Source organism: Amblyraja radiata, chromosome 4, assembly GCF_010909765.2.
Source record: "Amblyraja radiata isolate CabotCenter1 chromosome 4, sAmbRad1.1.pri, whole genome shotgun sequence".
Lineage (NCBI taxonomy): Eukaryota > Metazoa > Chordata > Chondrichthyes > Rajiformes > Rajidae > Amblyraja > Amblyraja radiata.
In genome coordinates, this window is record NC_045959.1 from 117,600,966 (window position 1) to 117,617,174 (window position 16,209).

The following is a 16,209-nucleotide window of genomic DNA, read 5'->3' on the forward strand; positions in this document are numbered from 1 at the left end:
TGACCTGGAGCGGGGCCTTACATCGCCCGGCGCGGCTTTAAATGGCCGCGGACTTGCTAGCGCCCGCAGGGGGCTCCAACATCAAGACCCGGAGCAGGGTCTTGCATCGCACGGCGCGACTTTAAATGCCCGCGGACTTGCTAGCGCCCGCAGGGGGCTTTGACTTTGACATCGGGAGAAGAATGGAGAGCAGGGGAGAGACAACACTTTGCCTTCCATCACAGTGAGGAGGAGATTCACTGTGATGGATGTTTGTGTAAATTGTGTTGGTGTGTGTCTTGGTTCTTTTCTTGTATGACTGCAGAAACCAAATTTCCTTTGAACCTCATGTGAGGTTCAAATGACAAATAAATGGTATTGTATTGTTGTATCCAAATATGGACTGATAGCAGTGCCCTTCAGGACACAACTTGTCATCGGTAATACTACTGTAATGATAAACATTGATGTTCTTGGTCCACAATGTATTCAATGCTCTTGTACCATTAATACCTCTTCCGTATTCAAAATTGCCAGTGGTTTTGAAAATATTATTGCCCCGATTGGCTTTAGATCAATGGACACACATGAAATATGTAGTCAAAGTTGAGAATCCCACTGCATCTCACTCCTTACTGCACCCCTTACTTCAGGTGCACCTGTATCAGTAAGATGGTAAGAAATGGGTCTTGGATCTCAGTTGGTTGATGTCAGTTAGTGGATGTGATTCTATAAGTATGAGTATTGCAGATTGCTGTTCAATTTGTCTGCATTCCTAACTTTGATAAAGGTTTCCAAATTGAATTGAATAGTTTATTGCCACATGCGACAAGTCACAGTGAAAGTCTTTGCTTGGGTATGCAATGGTCGCTACATAAAGGGCACTGACAACGTTAAAATGTATCCCGTGCCAGGCCAACCCTTGTTCCCCTCTGCCCCCCCCCCACACTCTCCTCCACCCCCCCCCTCCCATCCCCATTGGTGGTCCCCCAACACTGTGTCCAAGTGTTAGGGAGTAGGATTTTACAGGTGTCTTGTCTTCAATGGATCCTAAATGAATACCCAGGCAGCAGATAAGAGTCCATCTGGATATTCTTCTGTTAAACACAATTGAGAAGCTTGTTGAAGTACCAGAGGGCAGATTAAAGTGAACCTTATTGGCATGGAACTTGTGACATTGTTGTCACAGAGGAGTACCTTCCCCTTGAGTACATTAATTAACTAGTTATAGTTAGTTTTATATAAGATGATGGCTTCACGTGTTTTTGTTTTATATATTACACTTTTTAATCGCCAGATTATTTTTTAAATTAAAAATTAATGCAAATGTGTGAGAATGGAACAGGATCAGACCCAAACTTTGAACCTTTAGTTGAGGTTAAGGACATAATATGTACACTCAACTTTTAACATTGAGCTTTTCTTTTAAACGTATCATCATGATTACTGAATCTGCAGTTCGTTCTTAACCATGATTACTGAAATGATTTATCTTCCTTTTCTTTTAACTTCGGAACTAAAAACAGTTCAAAGGTTTTCTTGAAGCCGAAATATCAACTTGGTCCGAATGCTTTGCACTCAGGTGATCAAAAATGTCCAGATTTTCCCAAGTTTTTCTTTGGTTTACTCTTGGAAGAGTCAAGATGAAATGACACATCACAAACCTGTTTGAAAGAAAATAGTTACATTATTTGCAACATGTGATAATACGTTATAATACTTTCATTATATCTATAGAATCATCAAGTTATACAGCGTAGAAACAGGCCCTTTGGCCCAACTTGCCCATGCCGACCAAGCTCCCCCATCCACACGAGTCCCACCTGATCACGTTTCGCCCATTTCCCTTTAAACCTTTCCTATCCATGTACCTGTCCAAATGTATTTTAAATCAAGAGTAAAAAGTACAAAATCACACCATTTGATGTTTGAAATGTGTTCATGCCTGACTGAACTTAATTTAACCTTCATCCTCACCCACTTACCAAATAAATTGCAGCAGCAATCATTCTGAACAAAGGTGGTCCTGGCGTGGGATACTTTGTAACTTTCTCGTGCCCTTTATGTGGTGACTCTTTAAATACCCACAGTAGGCAAAACAAAGAATTTCACTGTAAAGGGCCCGTCGCACTTTCCCGAACTATTCACGAATTCTCCCGAGTTTTCCCTTGATTCAAACTATGTTCGTAGCGAGTCAGTAGGAGGCCGTAGGAGTCCGTAGATATATCGTAGCGGCTCGTTATGCCAGCCGTAGGTACTTGGGACATCAGGTAAGTCGGGACGTTTTTTCCAGCCTGATAAAAAATGTCCACGAGTAAAAAAAGTTGGGAGGAGAAAAATAGCAACTTACCTGATGCCCCGAGTACCTGGCATAACGAGCCGCTACGATATATCTACAGACCCGTTACGACAATTCTGCGAGTTTGAATCAGGGGGAAAACTCGGGAGAATTCGTGAATAACTCGGAAAATTTGTGAATAACTCGGGAAAGTGGGACAGGCCCTTAACTAGTCACATGTGACAATAAAGCATTCATTCAGATGTATACGGCAAGGTTTTTTTACACAGAGGGAGTTGGTGCTTAGAATGCGGTGTCAGAGGTGGTGGTGAGGCAGATACTATAGTGGCGTTTAAGTGGCATTTAGATAGGCATGTGGATATGCAGGGAATGGAATGGGTCATGTACAGGTAAATGAGATTAGTTTTGTTTGGCATCATGTTTGGCACAGAACTATGGGCCGAAGGGTCTGTATCTGTGTTGTACTTTTCTAAGTTTCTCCATCAATCTCAGCTCAGTCCTACCTGTTGTATGGCCAGCTGCATGTGGGGACATAACGATACCATGAGCAGTCTAGATGACTACATCTGCAGGAAATGCCATAGGCTTTACTTGCGTGAGCACTGAGTGCCAAGCAGAATCACTGCAGTACATCTGTGAGACCCAGCTAAGTGGACAGCATGCGTTTAATTGTGGTCAGCCTGCACCTTAAGGAAATGCAGCTAGAGCAAGAATGGGTGACCAGCAGGGAGAGAATAGGAAACAGGATCCTTATAATACACCACAACTGATTTTTTGCATTTGCACCAACTATTTCTCTGAAATACAATCAATCATTAGTGAAAACTTACTTCAGCCTTGGGTTGGTGTGATTTCCTTAAAAAGAAAGATGCACAGATTAAATCAAGTATAACATAAAACTACAATTACAAATAAATATGTACTTTATCATATTTACTTAAATCAACTGATATCTTTCCAAGTGTTTCCCAGATATGACCTCTCCCTCGTATCTCAAGGTATCTTGAAGTCTTATGGCCCTGTCCCACGGTACGAGTTCATTCCAAGAGCTCTCCCAAGTTTAAAAAAAATCAAACTTGTGGTAAGCACGGAGAATGAACGTAGCGGGTACGTCGGAGCTCGGGGACGTCTCTTAGTGCTAACGGCGGATACTCGGGAAGACTCGCTAACGGCAGGTAAGCACGGGAAGACTCGTGAAGATTTTTCAACATGATGAAAAATGTCTACGAGAGCCTTGAGTACCGACTAGTGGCCATTACCGTAAATCTCGAATACTTGAATCATCGTAAAGACGATGAGAGAGTATTGCTACTTCAGAACTGCGGTCTCATCAGCAAGAAATCAACTACCTCAGGAAATAGAGGAATAAGAAAGTGGAGGCAAACTAGGGGTCCTTGACAGCTATTTTTTATTCATTTCTGTAAGGTGTCGTCAAAGTGATCAGGAAAGGGAGTTCTGTACATTTCTAGCTCTCCTTCCCCCACCCTACCCTGTGCTAGCCATACTCAGGGATTTTGAAGCCAATTGATGGCCGGCCTTCGACCTTTAACTGGGATCTGGGACTTTGGCCCAAAGATGGAGACTCAGAGCAGGAGTCTAAACCATTAAGCAACCAAGCCAACATGACACTCTTGTTTATAACAAGAGGAGTTGAGTATAGGAGCAAAGAGTTCCTTCTGCAGGTACACAAAATTGCTGGAGGAACTCAGCGGGTGCAGCAGCATCTATGGAGCGAAGGAAATAGGCGACGTTTCGGGCCGAAACCCTTCTTCAGTTCCTTCTGCAGTTGTACATAACCCTAGTGAGACCACACCTGGAATATTGTGTGCAGTTTTGGTCCCCTAATTTGAGGAAGGACATTCTTGCTATTGAGGGAGTGCAGCGTAGGTTTACAAGGTTAATTCCCGGAATGGCGGGACTGTCATATACTGAGAGAATGGAGCGGCTGGGCTTGTCCACTCGGGATTTTAGAAGGATGAGAGGGGATCTCATTGAAACATATAAGATTGTTCAGGGTTTGAACAAGTTAGAGGCAGGAAACATGTTCCTGATGTTGGGGGAGTCCTGAATCAGGGGTCACAGTTTAAGAATAAGGGGTAAGCCATTTAGAACAGAGACGAGGAAACACTTTTTCCACACAGAGAGTTGTGAATCAGTGGAATTCTCTGCCTCAGAGGGCAGTGGAGGCCGGTTCTCTGGATACTTTCAAGAGAGAGCTAGATAGGGCTCTTAAAGATAGCGGAGTCAGGGGATATGGGGAGAAGGCAGGAAAGGGATACTGATTGGGGATGATCATATTGAATGGCGGTGCTGGCTTGAAGGGCTGAATGACCTATTGTCTATTGTCTATTGACTCCCCATGTAGTTTACTTGTTCTGACCAAATGGTCCAGGGGTCAAGGAAAGAGCATTCACGTCGGGGCCCTGTTTTCACCAATCTTTCCACCGCCACGCACAAGATGCGCAAGACAGACACCATATTATGCAGAGGCCGACAAGTGTGTTCAGAACTTCTAATCTTGCATGTGGACTCGATAAGAAGAAGGAGAAGACCAAATGGTCCAAAGGTTGAGCAGTTGCTATTGAGGGAGTAGGGGAGAATACGTGTTCGGCACGGACTAGAAGGGTCGAGATGGCCTGTTTCCGTGCTGTAATTGTTATATGGTTATATGGTTATAGTTGCAAAAAAAAATCAAAAAAATCAGGATCAAGCCGATGCGACATTGACAAAATGACTCTAGTGGAGACACATTATCGTGCCTGACCTTAATAGGAAACATTTATTTCACTTGCATTTCTTTGCCTTTCTCTGCTTTGACGCTGGCTGTCAAAGAGCACAGTTCCCACAGTGCCCATTCTTCCAGAGGAAGATCAAGAGGCATCGGGCTTCTGTGTCAATGAGAGACTTGATTGCTTGCCAGTCAAAGCCCAGGAAACAACAGCAGAGTGGGAACACATTGCAATTCTACCATTTCCATTTTAACTATTTGTTAAAACCAGAGCTTTTAAAATAACAAATATTAAAATGCAGACATTTACAAAAAGCACAACCTGCTCTTTCCTCCTGGTACTGCTGAAAGGTCTCAGCTTGAAATGTTATCCATTTCTCTCAGATGCTGCCCGATTTAACGAGTATTTTCAGCATTTTCTGTTTTATTTCATGCTTAGCAATACAAACTAATTGCTCTCATACATTGAGTCTGAGCGCTGGGTGCGGGTCAGTTCTGTGACTTGTCTGCCTCTCTGTACAAATAGGGACCATTATCAACAAGGCTCATGCTATATGGATGCTTATGTAATAAATATGAGTAAGACTAAACCATCAGCCACTTGAGCTGTTCTATACTTTAATTAAATCTTGGTCAGCATTTAATTTAATTCAATTTACCCATCTTGGATCAATAGCCCCACGTAATCCAGCCTTCAAATATTAAAGGTACACAAAAATGCTGGAGAAACTCAGCGGGTGCAGCAGCATCTATGGAGCGAAGGAGATAGGTAACGTTTCGGGCCGAAACCCTTCTTCAGACTGATAGGGAGTGGCGGGGAGAAGGAAGGAAAAAGGGAGGAGGAGGAGCCCGAGGACTGAGGGATGGGAGGAGACAGCTCGAGGGCTAAGGAAGGGGAGGAGACAGCAAGGGCTAACAAAATTGGGAGAATTCAATGTTCATGCCCTCCGGATGCAGACTCCCCAAGCGGAATATGAGGTGCTGTTCCTCCAATTTCCGGTGTTGCTCGCTGTGGCCATGGAGGAGACCCAGGACAGAGAGGTCGGAGAAGGAGTGGGAGGGGGAGTTGAAGTGCTGAGCCACCGGGAGGTCAGCTTGGTTATTGCGGACCGAGCGGAGGTGTTCGGCGAAACGATCGCCCAACCTCCGCTTAGTCTCACCGATGTAGATCAGCTGACATCTAGAGCAGCGGATGCAGTAGATGAGGTTGGAGGAGATACAGGTGAACCTCTGTTGCACTTGGAACGACTGCTTGGGTCCTTGAATGGAGTCGAGGGGGGAAGTAAAGGGACAGGTGTTGCGTTTCTTGCGGTTGCAACGGAAAGTGCCCGGGGAGGGGGTGGTACGGGAGGGAAGGGAAGAATTGACAAGGGAGTTGCGGAGGGAGTGGTCTTTGCGGAAGGCAGACATGGGGGGAGATGGGAAGATGTGGCAAGCGGTGGGGTCACGTTGGAGGTGCCGAAACTGACGGAGGACTATTTGTTGTATGTGACGGCTGGTGGGGTGAAAGGTGAGGACTAGGGGGACTCTGCCCTTGTTGCGAGTGTGGGGATGGGGAGAGAGAGCAGTGTTGCGGGGTATGGAAGAGACCCTGGTGCGAGCCTCATCTATGGTGGAGGAGGGGATCCCCCGTTCCCTGAATAATGAGGACATTTCAGATGTCCTGGTGTGGAACGCCTCATCCTGGGAGCAGATGCAGCATAGGCGGAGGAATTGGGAGAAAGGGATGGAGTCCTTACAGGAGGCAGGGTGGGAAGAAGTGTTGTCCAGATAGCCATGGGAGTCAGTGGGTTTGTAGTGGATGTCGGTCAGGAGTCTATCACCTGCGATAGAGATAGTGTTCAAATATTAAATTTTGTTTTAAAATATTGACCTTGATATTGGGGACATTATTTCATTTTCCTCTGTAGAAAAAAAACGTACTTCTCTCCAGAGAAGTAACTTCTCACAGATGGGAAAACAAGCTTCATTATCACCTCTACTATTTCATGTTTACATTTACTATCCACCCTTCAACACATTCCCAGACAAGGGGTAATACGTCTAATCTTACTTTGCTGATTCCCACAAACCTCTTCTTCACCTGGTCAAGCGAGAGCTGCCAGTTGTCACATCCAAGCACCCTTGCGTTACCTTATTCAATTCCAATTAAAGTTAAGTAAGGAAGGATATTAATGTTTCTTCCACACTAGAGATGCTGCCTGTCCCGCTGAGTTACTCCAGTATTTTGTGTCTACCTTTACTTTCAAAAGCCCAAGATGAAATAACATATTGTGACTTGTTCTGGCTCCTACCCTCCAGAAACATAACCACCTCAATGACAGTACCCATTGATCTATATTCAAGGGAATGCCAAGAAAGCATTTGCAAAATCTATGTATCATTTAACCTCAGCATCATTCTGAGGAAGCTGCATATTCTCCAAGGAAATTATATCCTATCTGCAATGGGATCCTGGAAATGAGCCTAATGTTCGAAATGGGAGAAAGTAGAATCGGAAAAGTAGGGCAGATGCAACAGCCACATGGTCAGGAAAACCTGTTTAGCCTAATCCCATTTCCCGGCACTGAGATTATAGAGATGTATTCAGATACTTAAAATGCTACATTGACCTTCGTGGCACAGAGTTCCAGACACTGACAATCTTGTGCAGGAAGGAACTGCAGATGCTGGTTTAAACCGAAGATAGACACAAAAAACTGGAGTAACTCAGCGGGACAGGCAGCATCTCTAGTGTGGAAGAAAAATTAATATCCTTCCTTACTTAATTTTGATTGGAATTGAATAAGGTAACGAAAGGGTGCGTGGATGTGACAATTAGCAGCTCTCGCTTGACCAGATGCAGAACAGGTTTGTGGGAATCGGCAAAGTAAGATTAGACGCATTACCACTTGTCTGGGAATGTGTTGAAGGGTGGATGGTAAATGTAAACATGAAATAGTAGAGGAGATAACAAAGCTTGTTTTCCCATCTGTGAGAAGTTACAGTAAATCACATGCGCCCCCTACCGCTTGTGGCATAGAAATATTACTGTAAATGTGGGGGGCTTATGATTGACTCGGAGAGGGGATGGTGGCGTGGGCCACATGAAAGGTGAGATAGAATAATGTCAAGATGCCCTTGTATTGTGTTTGACTTGTATTAACCATCTGTTGTTGAATCAGATTAATATAAGCAAAAAGTATGTCATGACTAATGAAATAATTAGTACCCATGTAGTTGATCGAATATTTTCGTAGAGTAGTATCTAACAAAAGTAGACATAAGTTGTTTACTGCACAGTATAACTGTTGGCTAATTCTACAGTGAAGTCAGAGAACTGGTGAGCAGTTTTACTGCAGCCATCTCTCCATGATATCGTGCAATAAAATCTCAAAGCAAATCTGCCAAGTCTCCGCATTCCATTTTCCATTAATTTCCCTCTAAATTAATTTATTCTACATCTAGAGAGAAGGAATGGATGACGTTTCGGGTCGAGACCCTTCTTCAGACTGGTTAGGGATAAGGGTAATGAGAGATATAGATGGTGATGTAGAGAGATAAAGAACAATGAATGAAAGATATGCAAAAAAGTAACGATGATAAAGAGAACAGGCCATTGTTAGCTGTTGGATGAAACCGAGAAGCTGGTGCAACTTGGATTTTTAGATTAGATTAGATTATTTAATGACCACACAGTCAAGCTGGTGGAATTCAGGTTCAGTACAGGATGTTACAAGGTAGGCTGATTCCCGTCAAACATAACATAAAACACAACATCATACAATATACAGTACATGCATGGGGAGGATATGTGCTGTTATCATAGTGTGTTCAGAATTCGGATTGCGTGTGGGTAAAAACTGTTTTTAAATCGAGATGTCTTGGCGAACAGTGAGCAGGTGGAAGATGTGGTGAGCTGGGTGGGAGGGATCAGAGATGATTTTCTTCACCCTTGACACAGACCGTTTGTGATGGAGTGATTCTATTGATGGAGGGGAGTGCTGATGATTTTGGATGCTTTGTTAACTATGCGCTGTAATTTATTACGGGAGTGAGTGTCTAAACTGCTGAACCAGACTGTAATTGATGAAGTGAGCATGCTTTGGATGATGGCTGTGTAGAATTTGATTAGGAGGTGTTTCCTTACTCTAAACTTCTTGAGCTGGCGGAGGAAGAAGAGTCGTTGGTTGGCTTTTTTGTAGATGTGATTTGAATTGATTTTCCATTTGAGGTTATTGCTTATGTGAGTGCCAAGAAATTTGAATGAGTCAGTGGTGGATATGGGTTCGCCTGAGATGAGTAGGGGGGTCTTGGGTTGTGCCTTACGTCTGAGATCAATGATGAGTTCGTGTGTTTTTGATGTGTTGAGTAAGAGGTTATTATCTGTGCACCAAGTGACTGCTTTGTGTGTTTGAGTGCGGTATTCTGTTTCATTATTGTTCGAGATGAGACCTATGATGGTTGTGTCATCTGCGTATTTATAAATTTTAACTGAACTATGCTGGGATGTGAATTGGTTTGTGTAGAGTGAGAATAACCAGGGAGACAAGACGCAGCCCTGAGGGGCTCCTGTGCTGAGGTGCAGGGGGTGAGATATTGTGTTATGTATCTTCACCCTCTGTTGTCTGTTCCAAAGGAAGCTGTAGATCCAGTGACAGATGCCGGGGCTATGTGAAGTTAGATTAATTAATATTCATACAACTGTACTGTAAGCTGCCCAAGCGAAATATGAGATGCTGTTCCTCCAATTTGCATTGGCAATCTTGGTTTGACTCATTTTCGCCACCTCTGATCTAATCCTTCTTGCATCCATTTACTGTCTCCTCTTGGCGAGAGAACTAGTCATAGTAACATTGAGCCGCACAGCATGAAAACATGCCCTTTGCCCATCTTATCCATGTAGACCAAGTTGGCGTGTTGGGCTAGTCCCATTTGCCTGCATTTAGCCCATAGTCCTCTGTCTTATAAAGTGCCTTTTACAAATTGTAGTTGTATCTACTTCTGTAGCTTCCTTTCACAGCGCAATAGCTTTATTTTTTTTATTTTTTCATTTTATAAACTAATACGCAAATCGGAAAAAAGAAAAAAGGAAAGAAGGGAAAGAAAGAAGAAAGGAAAAAGTAAAGAAAGAATTTTGAAAAAGATACGAAAAAGAAAAAAAGAAAAACCTCTGAACTAACGAAGAAGTGAAAAAAAAGCGGAGATATATCCCACTACCCTTCCCTACGCCCGCTCACCCGACCCTGGCGTCGGTTTTGAATTTGTGTTCAACCATTCTGTTGTTGAAGAAATTCAATGTGAGGAGACCATATTTTGGAAAATTGATCCGATTTGTCAGACAAAACAAGCCTTATTTTTCTAGATGTAGTGTAGTTTCAGTGATCCACATCTTCACTGTGGGAACTGATATATTTTTCCAGAATTTAAGTATAAGTTTTTTCGCAGTTATTAAACCGTAGTCAAGGAAGCGTCTTTGGAATATCGTTAATTTAGGGCAGCCCTCTGACATTCCTAATATTATTAATTTTGAATTTGACTCCAATTGAATTTTGAGTGTTTTAGAAATGATATTGAATATTCCCGTCCAGAAGTTTTGTATTTTTATGCAGGATACAAAAGAATGGGTTAGGGTAGCTTCTTGGAGGTGATATTTATCACAGAGAGGGGAAACAGTTGGGAAGATCTTGTTCAGTTTGGTCTTTGAGTAGTATAACCTATGCAATACTTTGAATTGTATCAGGCAATGCCTGGCATTTAAGGAACAGTAGTGTATGTATAGTAGGCTTTCCTCCCATATATCTTTTGAAATGGGTAAACCCAGCTCGTCCTCCCATGCTCGCCTATAAATCTCAGAAGGTGGGGTGTCAATATTTGGAAGAGTATTATAAATGTAAGATATCAACTTACTTGTATCGGCATGTCTATTCAAACAATCGTCTAATATATCTGGGCCCATAAAACACAGCACAATAGCTGCGCATTTGGAAAGCAGTGACGGGATCGGTCAAAGTCAGCATGGATTTATGAGGGGGAAATCATGCTTGACTATTCTGGAATTTGTTGGGGATGTAACAAGTTGAATGGATAAGGGAGAGCCAGTGGATATGGTGTATCTGGACTTTCAAAAATCCTTTGACAAGGTCCCACACAAGAGATCAGTGTGCAAAATGAGAGCACATGGTATTGGGGGTAGGGTATTGACATGGATAGGGAACTGGTTGGCAGACAAGGAAGCAAAGAGTCGGAATTAACGGGTCCTTTTCAGAATTGCAGGCAGTGACTAGTGGGGTGCCGCAAGGCTCAGTGCTGGGAACCCAGTTATTTACAATGTACATTAACAAATGGCCTACTCCTGCACCTAATTTCTAAGTTTCTATGTTTCCAGTTCCAGATAAGTGAAAAAGTTGTCCAAAGGTTCCTCTCCTCTGAAGCTTATGCCCTCTAGATTTTAGAATTCTTTCCCCTGGGAAAAAGACTGTGACCATTCACTTTATGACCCTCATGATCTTGTACACCTCAATAAGGTCATCCTCAGCCTCCTATGCTCCAAAGAGAAAAGTTCTTCCTGTTAACATTGTCTTCAACTCTCCTATTCCCAACCCCATCAGAAAAAGGCCACTATTCCAATAGGTATCATCATTATCTTTCGCACATACACTTTCTTTCCATGACTGGCGAAGAGTCCCGACCGCAGCGTAGCTTTACAAGTTTAATTCCCGGGATGGCGGGACTGTCATATGCTGAGAGAATTGAGCGGCTGGGCTTGTACACTCTGGAGTTTAGAAGGATGAGAGGGTATCTCATTGAAACATATAAGATATAAGATTGTTAAGGGCTTGGACACGCTAGAGGCAGGAAACAGGGGGAGCAGGGGGAGTCCAGAACCAGGGGCCACAGTTTAAGAATAAGGAGTAAGCCATTCAGAACGGAGACGAGGAAACATTTTGTCTCACAGAGAGTGTTGAGTCTGTGGAATTCTCTGCCTCAGAGGGCAGTGGAGGCAGGTTCTCTGGATGCTTTCAAGAGAGAGCTAGATAGGGGTCTTAAAAATAGCGGAGCCAGGGGATAAGGGGTGAAGGCGGGAACGGGGTACTGATTGGGGATGATCAGCCATGATCACATTGAATGGCGGTGCTGGCTCGAAGGGGTCAAATGGCCTGCTCCTGCACCTATTGTCTATTGTTGACACAAAACATCACCCAACACACGACCTTCGGAGATGCTGAGTTACTCTAGGACTTTGTGTTCTCCAGCATCTGTGCTTTCCTGTGTCTCCTTCTCTCAGTGATTTCTGTATTCAGACCCTCAAACATGCAATACGCCCTCAGGATACAAGCATTTAAGAGTGAAAAGTCAAAGAACTATAGACTGCTGTCCTACCTCAGTTTGTGTGAGATGCAAGACCTCTTGCGATTTGATAAAGCAGGGATATGCTGACTTTGCTGTCGCTGTTTGAAAAAAAATGTGATGCAGTTGAATTCAGCTTTAACGCAATATTGAAAAGTCATAAGGAAAAGGCAGACCAAGACTTGCTACATACTCAGCACAGCGGTGAACAGCAGCATGGTGATGATTAATGCAGCAATCACTCCTCCAAGAAAGCAACTATAAAACAAGCCTGTGAAGGTCAGCGTATAATTCACAACTACATTGAAAGTAATAATCAAGCATTCATCCAATCTCAAAATGACCAGACCTTGCAAATATGGCGATACTTATGGAGAGGGCCAGAATTATCAGATGGAAAAAGAAATTCTTGATAGTCATGTAATCTGAAAGAGAAAGGGGAAAAAACCCCATCAAATAATGGACAAAGCACAAAAATTAATTGACTAGAAATGCATGACGGTTAATATAGTGAGAGATTAAAAGAACATAAAATGTGATCATTAACTTGGCATCGTCTTTAGTCAGAGGGTGGTGAATCAGTGGAGTCCTTTGTCACAGAAGGCTGAGGCGGCTGACAATTGATATTTTTAAGGCATAGATAGGTAGATTCTTGATTAGTACGGGTGTCAGGGGGTTATGGGGAGAAGGCAGGAGAATGGGGTTAGGAGGGAGAGATAAATCAGCCATGATTGAATGGCGGAGTTAACTTGATGGGCCGAATGGCCTAATTTTGCTCCTATCACTTATGAACCGTGGCAAATTCATTGCAATGGAATCTTGAAGCACACATTTGCACACAAGCTCAGCACCAGAGACCCTGCTTCGATTCTGATCTTGGGTGCTGTCTTTGTGGGGTTTGCACGTTCGCCCTGTGACTCACAGTTTCCTCCAGGTGCTCCAGTTTCCTCTCACATCCCAAAGATGTATGGGTTTGTAAGTTAAACGGCCTCTAAAATTGTACCGAATGTGTAGAGAGTGGATGTGAAAGTAGGATAACACAGAACTGAGCATTCTATGGGAACATAGACAGTATGAACAGGTTGGCGTGGTCAGCTGGAACATAAACAGTTACAGCACAGAAACAGGCCCTCCGGCCCACAATATCTGTGCCGAACGTGGTGCCAATTAAACTAATATCCCTGTTTGAGTTTGAATTGAGTCTAATTGAGTCTGAAGAAGGGTTTCGGCCCGAAACGTTGCCTATTTCCTTCGCTCCATAGATGCTGCTGCACCCGCTGAGTTTCTCCAGCATTTTTGTCTACCTTCGATTTTCCAGCATCTGTAGTTCCTTCTTAAACTAATATCCCTCTGCCTGCACACGATCCATATCCTTCCATTCCCTGCATTTCAACATTGGGAAACCCAAGATGCTGCTCGACATCGTCAAGATCCTCCAGTAGATTGTTACTAACTACATCTACACGTGTAGTCATTAGAAGTGCCTGGGACCCTCTATAAGAATGTTGATTATTCCACAGGCCAAACCCAGCTGCAGCCATAATATGTAAAATTAACACCATAGTGGGGGCACGATGACACAACGAGAGAGTTGCTACCTTACATCGCTGGAGACCCGGGTTCGATCCTGACTATAGGTGCTAATCTGTACTGGGTATGTATGTTCTCCCGTGACCGCGTGGGTTTTCTCGGCGTGCTCTGGTTTCCTCCCACGCACCAAAGATGCACAGGTTTGTAGGTTAATTGGCTTTGGTAAAATAGTTAATTGTCCCTAGTGTGTAGGATAGTGCTAGTGTACAGGGATCGCTGGTTGGCTGGCCAATGAGTAGAGAAGTTGGGATGTAATGTTAAAATTGTACAAGGCATTGGTGAGGCCAAATCTGGAGTATGGTGTACAATTTTGGTCGCCCAATTATAGGAAGGATGTCAACAAAATAGAGAGAGTACAGAGGAGATTTACTAGAATGTTGCCTGGGTTTCAGCAACTAAGTTACAGAGAAAGGTTGAACAAGTTAGGTCTTTATTCTCTGGAGCGCAGAAGGTTAAGAGGGGACTTGATAGAGGTCTTTAAAATGATGAGAGGGATAGACAGAGTTGACGTGGATAAGCTTTTCCCATTGAGAGTAGGGAAGATTCAAACAAGGGGACATGACTTCAGAATTAAGGGACAGAAGTTTAGGGGTAACATGAGGGGGAACTTCTTTCCTCAGAGATTGGTAGCTTTGTGGAATGAGCTTCCAGTGGAGGTGGTGGAGGCAGGTTCGATTTTATCATTTAAAAATAAATTGGATAGTTATATGGACGGGAAAGGAATGGAGGGTTATGGTCTGAGTGCAGGTAGATGGGACTAGGGGAGAATAAGTGTTCGGCACGGACCTGTAGGGCCGAGATGGCCTGTTTCCGTGCTGTAATTGTTATATGGTTATAAAGGGCCTGTATTTCTAAACTAAACTAAAAATTAAATTTAATTTGTTATTTGAAACATAGTTTTGCCATTACATGTTTCATTCGTGTAAAGACCAGGCTCCGGAAGTCCCGCATGTCTGCCATATTCCTCAGTCTGAGGAAGGGTCACGACCTGAAAGGTCACCCATTCCTTCTCTCCAGAAATGCTGCCTGTCCCTGCTGAGTTACTCCTGCACGTTGGGTCTATCTTCAGCAGCATTAGGCCATTCGGCAAATCCCATCTGCTCCGCCATTCGATCATGGCTGATCTGCCTTTCCCTCTCAACCCCATTCTACTGCCTACTTCCAGTAACCTTTGAGTCCCTTACTAATCAAGAAGCTGTCAATAAATTCCACAGATTCACCACCCTCTCGCTAAAGAGATCTCCCCTCATCTCTATTCTAAAGGTATCTCCTTTTATTCTGAGGCTGTACCCTCTGGTCCTAGACTCTCCTACTACTGCAAACATCATATCCACATCCACATAGGTCTAGGGTCCACAGACTGTGGGAAATTAAACTAGGGCGCACATTGGTGCAGCTGGTAAAGCTACTGCCTCACAGCCCCAGTGACCCAGGTTTGATCCTGATCTCTGGGTGCTGTCTGGGTGGAGTTTGCACGTTCTCCCTGCGAGTATGCGGGTTTCCTCCACATGCTCCAGCGCTCATGATTTGGAACAGTCTAACTATTACTAATTCGGTACACTGCAAAAATAAAAGCTGAAGATTAAGGTTTTCTGTGTGGTTTTAATAAAGAAATGATAGATGCAACAAATTGATCTGAAAATTATTAAAACAAAATAGCTGAAGATGAAAAATCACTGGGTCTCAGTAATTCACATCCATGAATAATTCACATTTCTTGCGTCACTTACATCCGGAAGTATCTTGCCTTACCTGGGCTTTTGGGCGACTTGTTGAAGCAGTATTTTGCAGGATGTATCTGGGAATGTGAAGAAAGCTCCAAGATGCCTTCTGACCTGTCTCCCAGTCGATCTTCAGTGGAGTAACCCTCAGCATTAATTAGGGGTAGAGTGTCTTCTAACAACCAGGATTTATTGGTCGGTGACAAATCTGCACTGCCTTGTCCTAACAACAAAAAGTGAGTTGCATCATTTCAGTCACAGACGCATTTTCCTTTGTTAAACATTTGAACTGGGGCAGTACAGTCACACAGCTGGTAGTGCTGCAGCCTCAGCACCACAGACACAGATGTGATCCTGACCTTGGGTGCTGTCTGTGTGGAGTTTGCACGTTCCCCCTGTGACCGTGTGGGTTTCCACCGGGTGTTCATGTTCGTAAGTGATAGGAGAAGAAGTAGGCCATTCGGCCCATCAGGTCTACTCCGCCATTCAATCATGGCTGATCTATCTTTCCCTCTTAACCCCATTCTCCTGCCTTGTTCCTCCATAGGACATGGAAATATCCA

At 43.6% G+C, this 16,209-nt stretch overlaps 1 protein-coding gene across 3 annotated transcripts in view; it reads right to left on the minus strand.

The window, feature by feature from the left end:
• Nucleotides 1-1,287: 1,287 nt before the first annotated feature.
• The window catches only part of tmem71 (transmembrane protein 71), a 59,083-nt gene continuing 44,161 nt past the window's right edge, over nucleotides 1,288-16,209 (minus strand). For all 3 annotated transcript variants that reach the window (XM_033020344.1, XM_033020345.1, XM_033020343.1), the window contains 6 exons: nucleotides 15,678-15,869; nucleotides 12,685-12,760; nucleotides 12,529-12,593; nucleotides 12,369-12,436; nucleotides 3,109-3,133; nucleotides 1,288-1,643 (listed from right to left, as the gene is read on the minus strand). In XM_033020344.1, coding sequence (XP_032876235.1) covers nucleotides 3,110-3,133; nucleotides 12,369-12,436; nucleotides 12,529-12,593; nucleotides 12,685-12,760; nucleotides 15,678-15,869 — 425 coding nt within the window. In that variant the 3' untranslated portion in view covers nucleotides 1,288-1,643; nucleotide 3,109. The remainder of the gene's footprint in view (nucleotides 1,644-3,108; nucleotides 3,134-12,368; nucleotides 12,437-12,528; nucleotides 12,594-12,684; nucleotides 12,761-15,677; nucleotides 15,870-16,209) is intronic.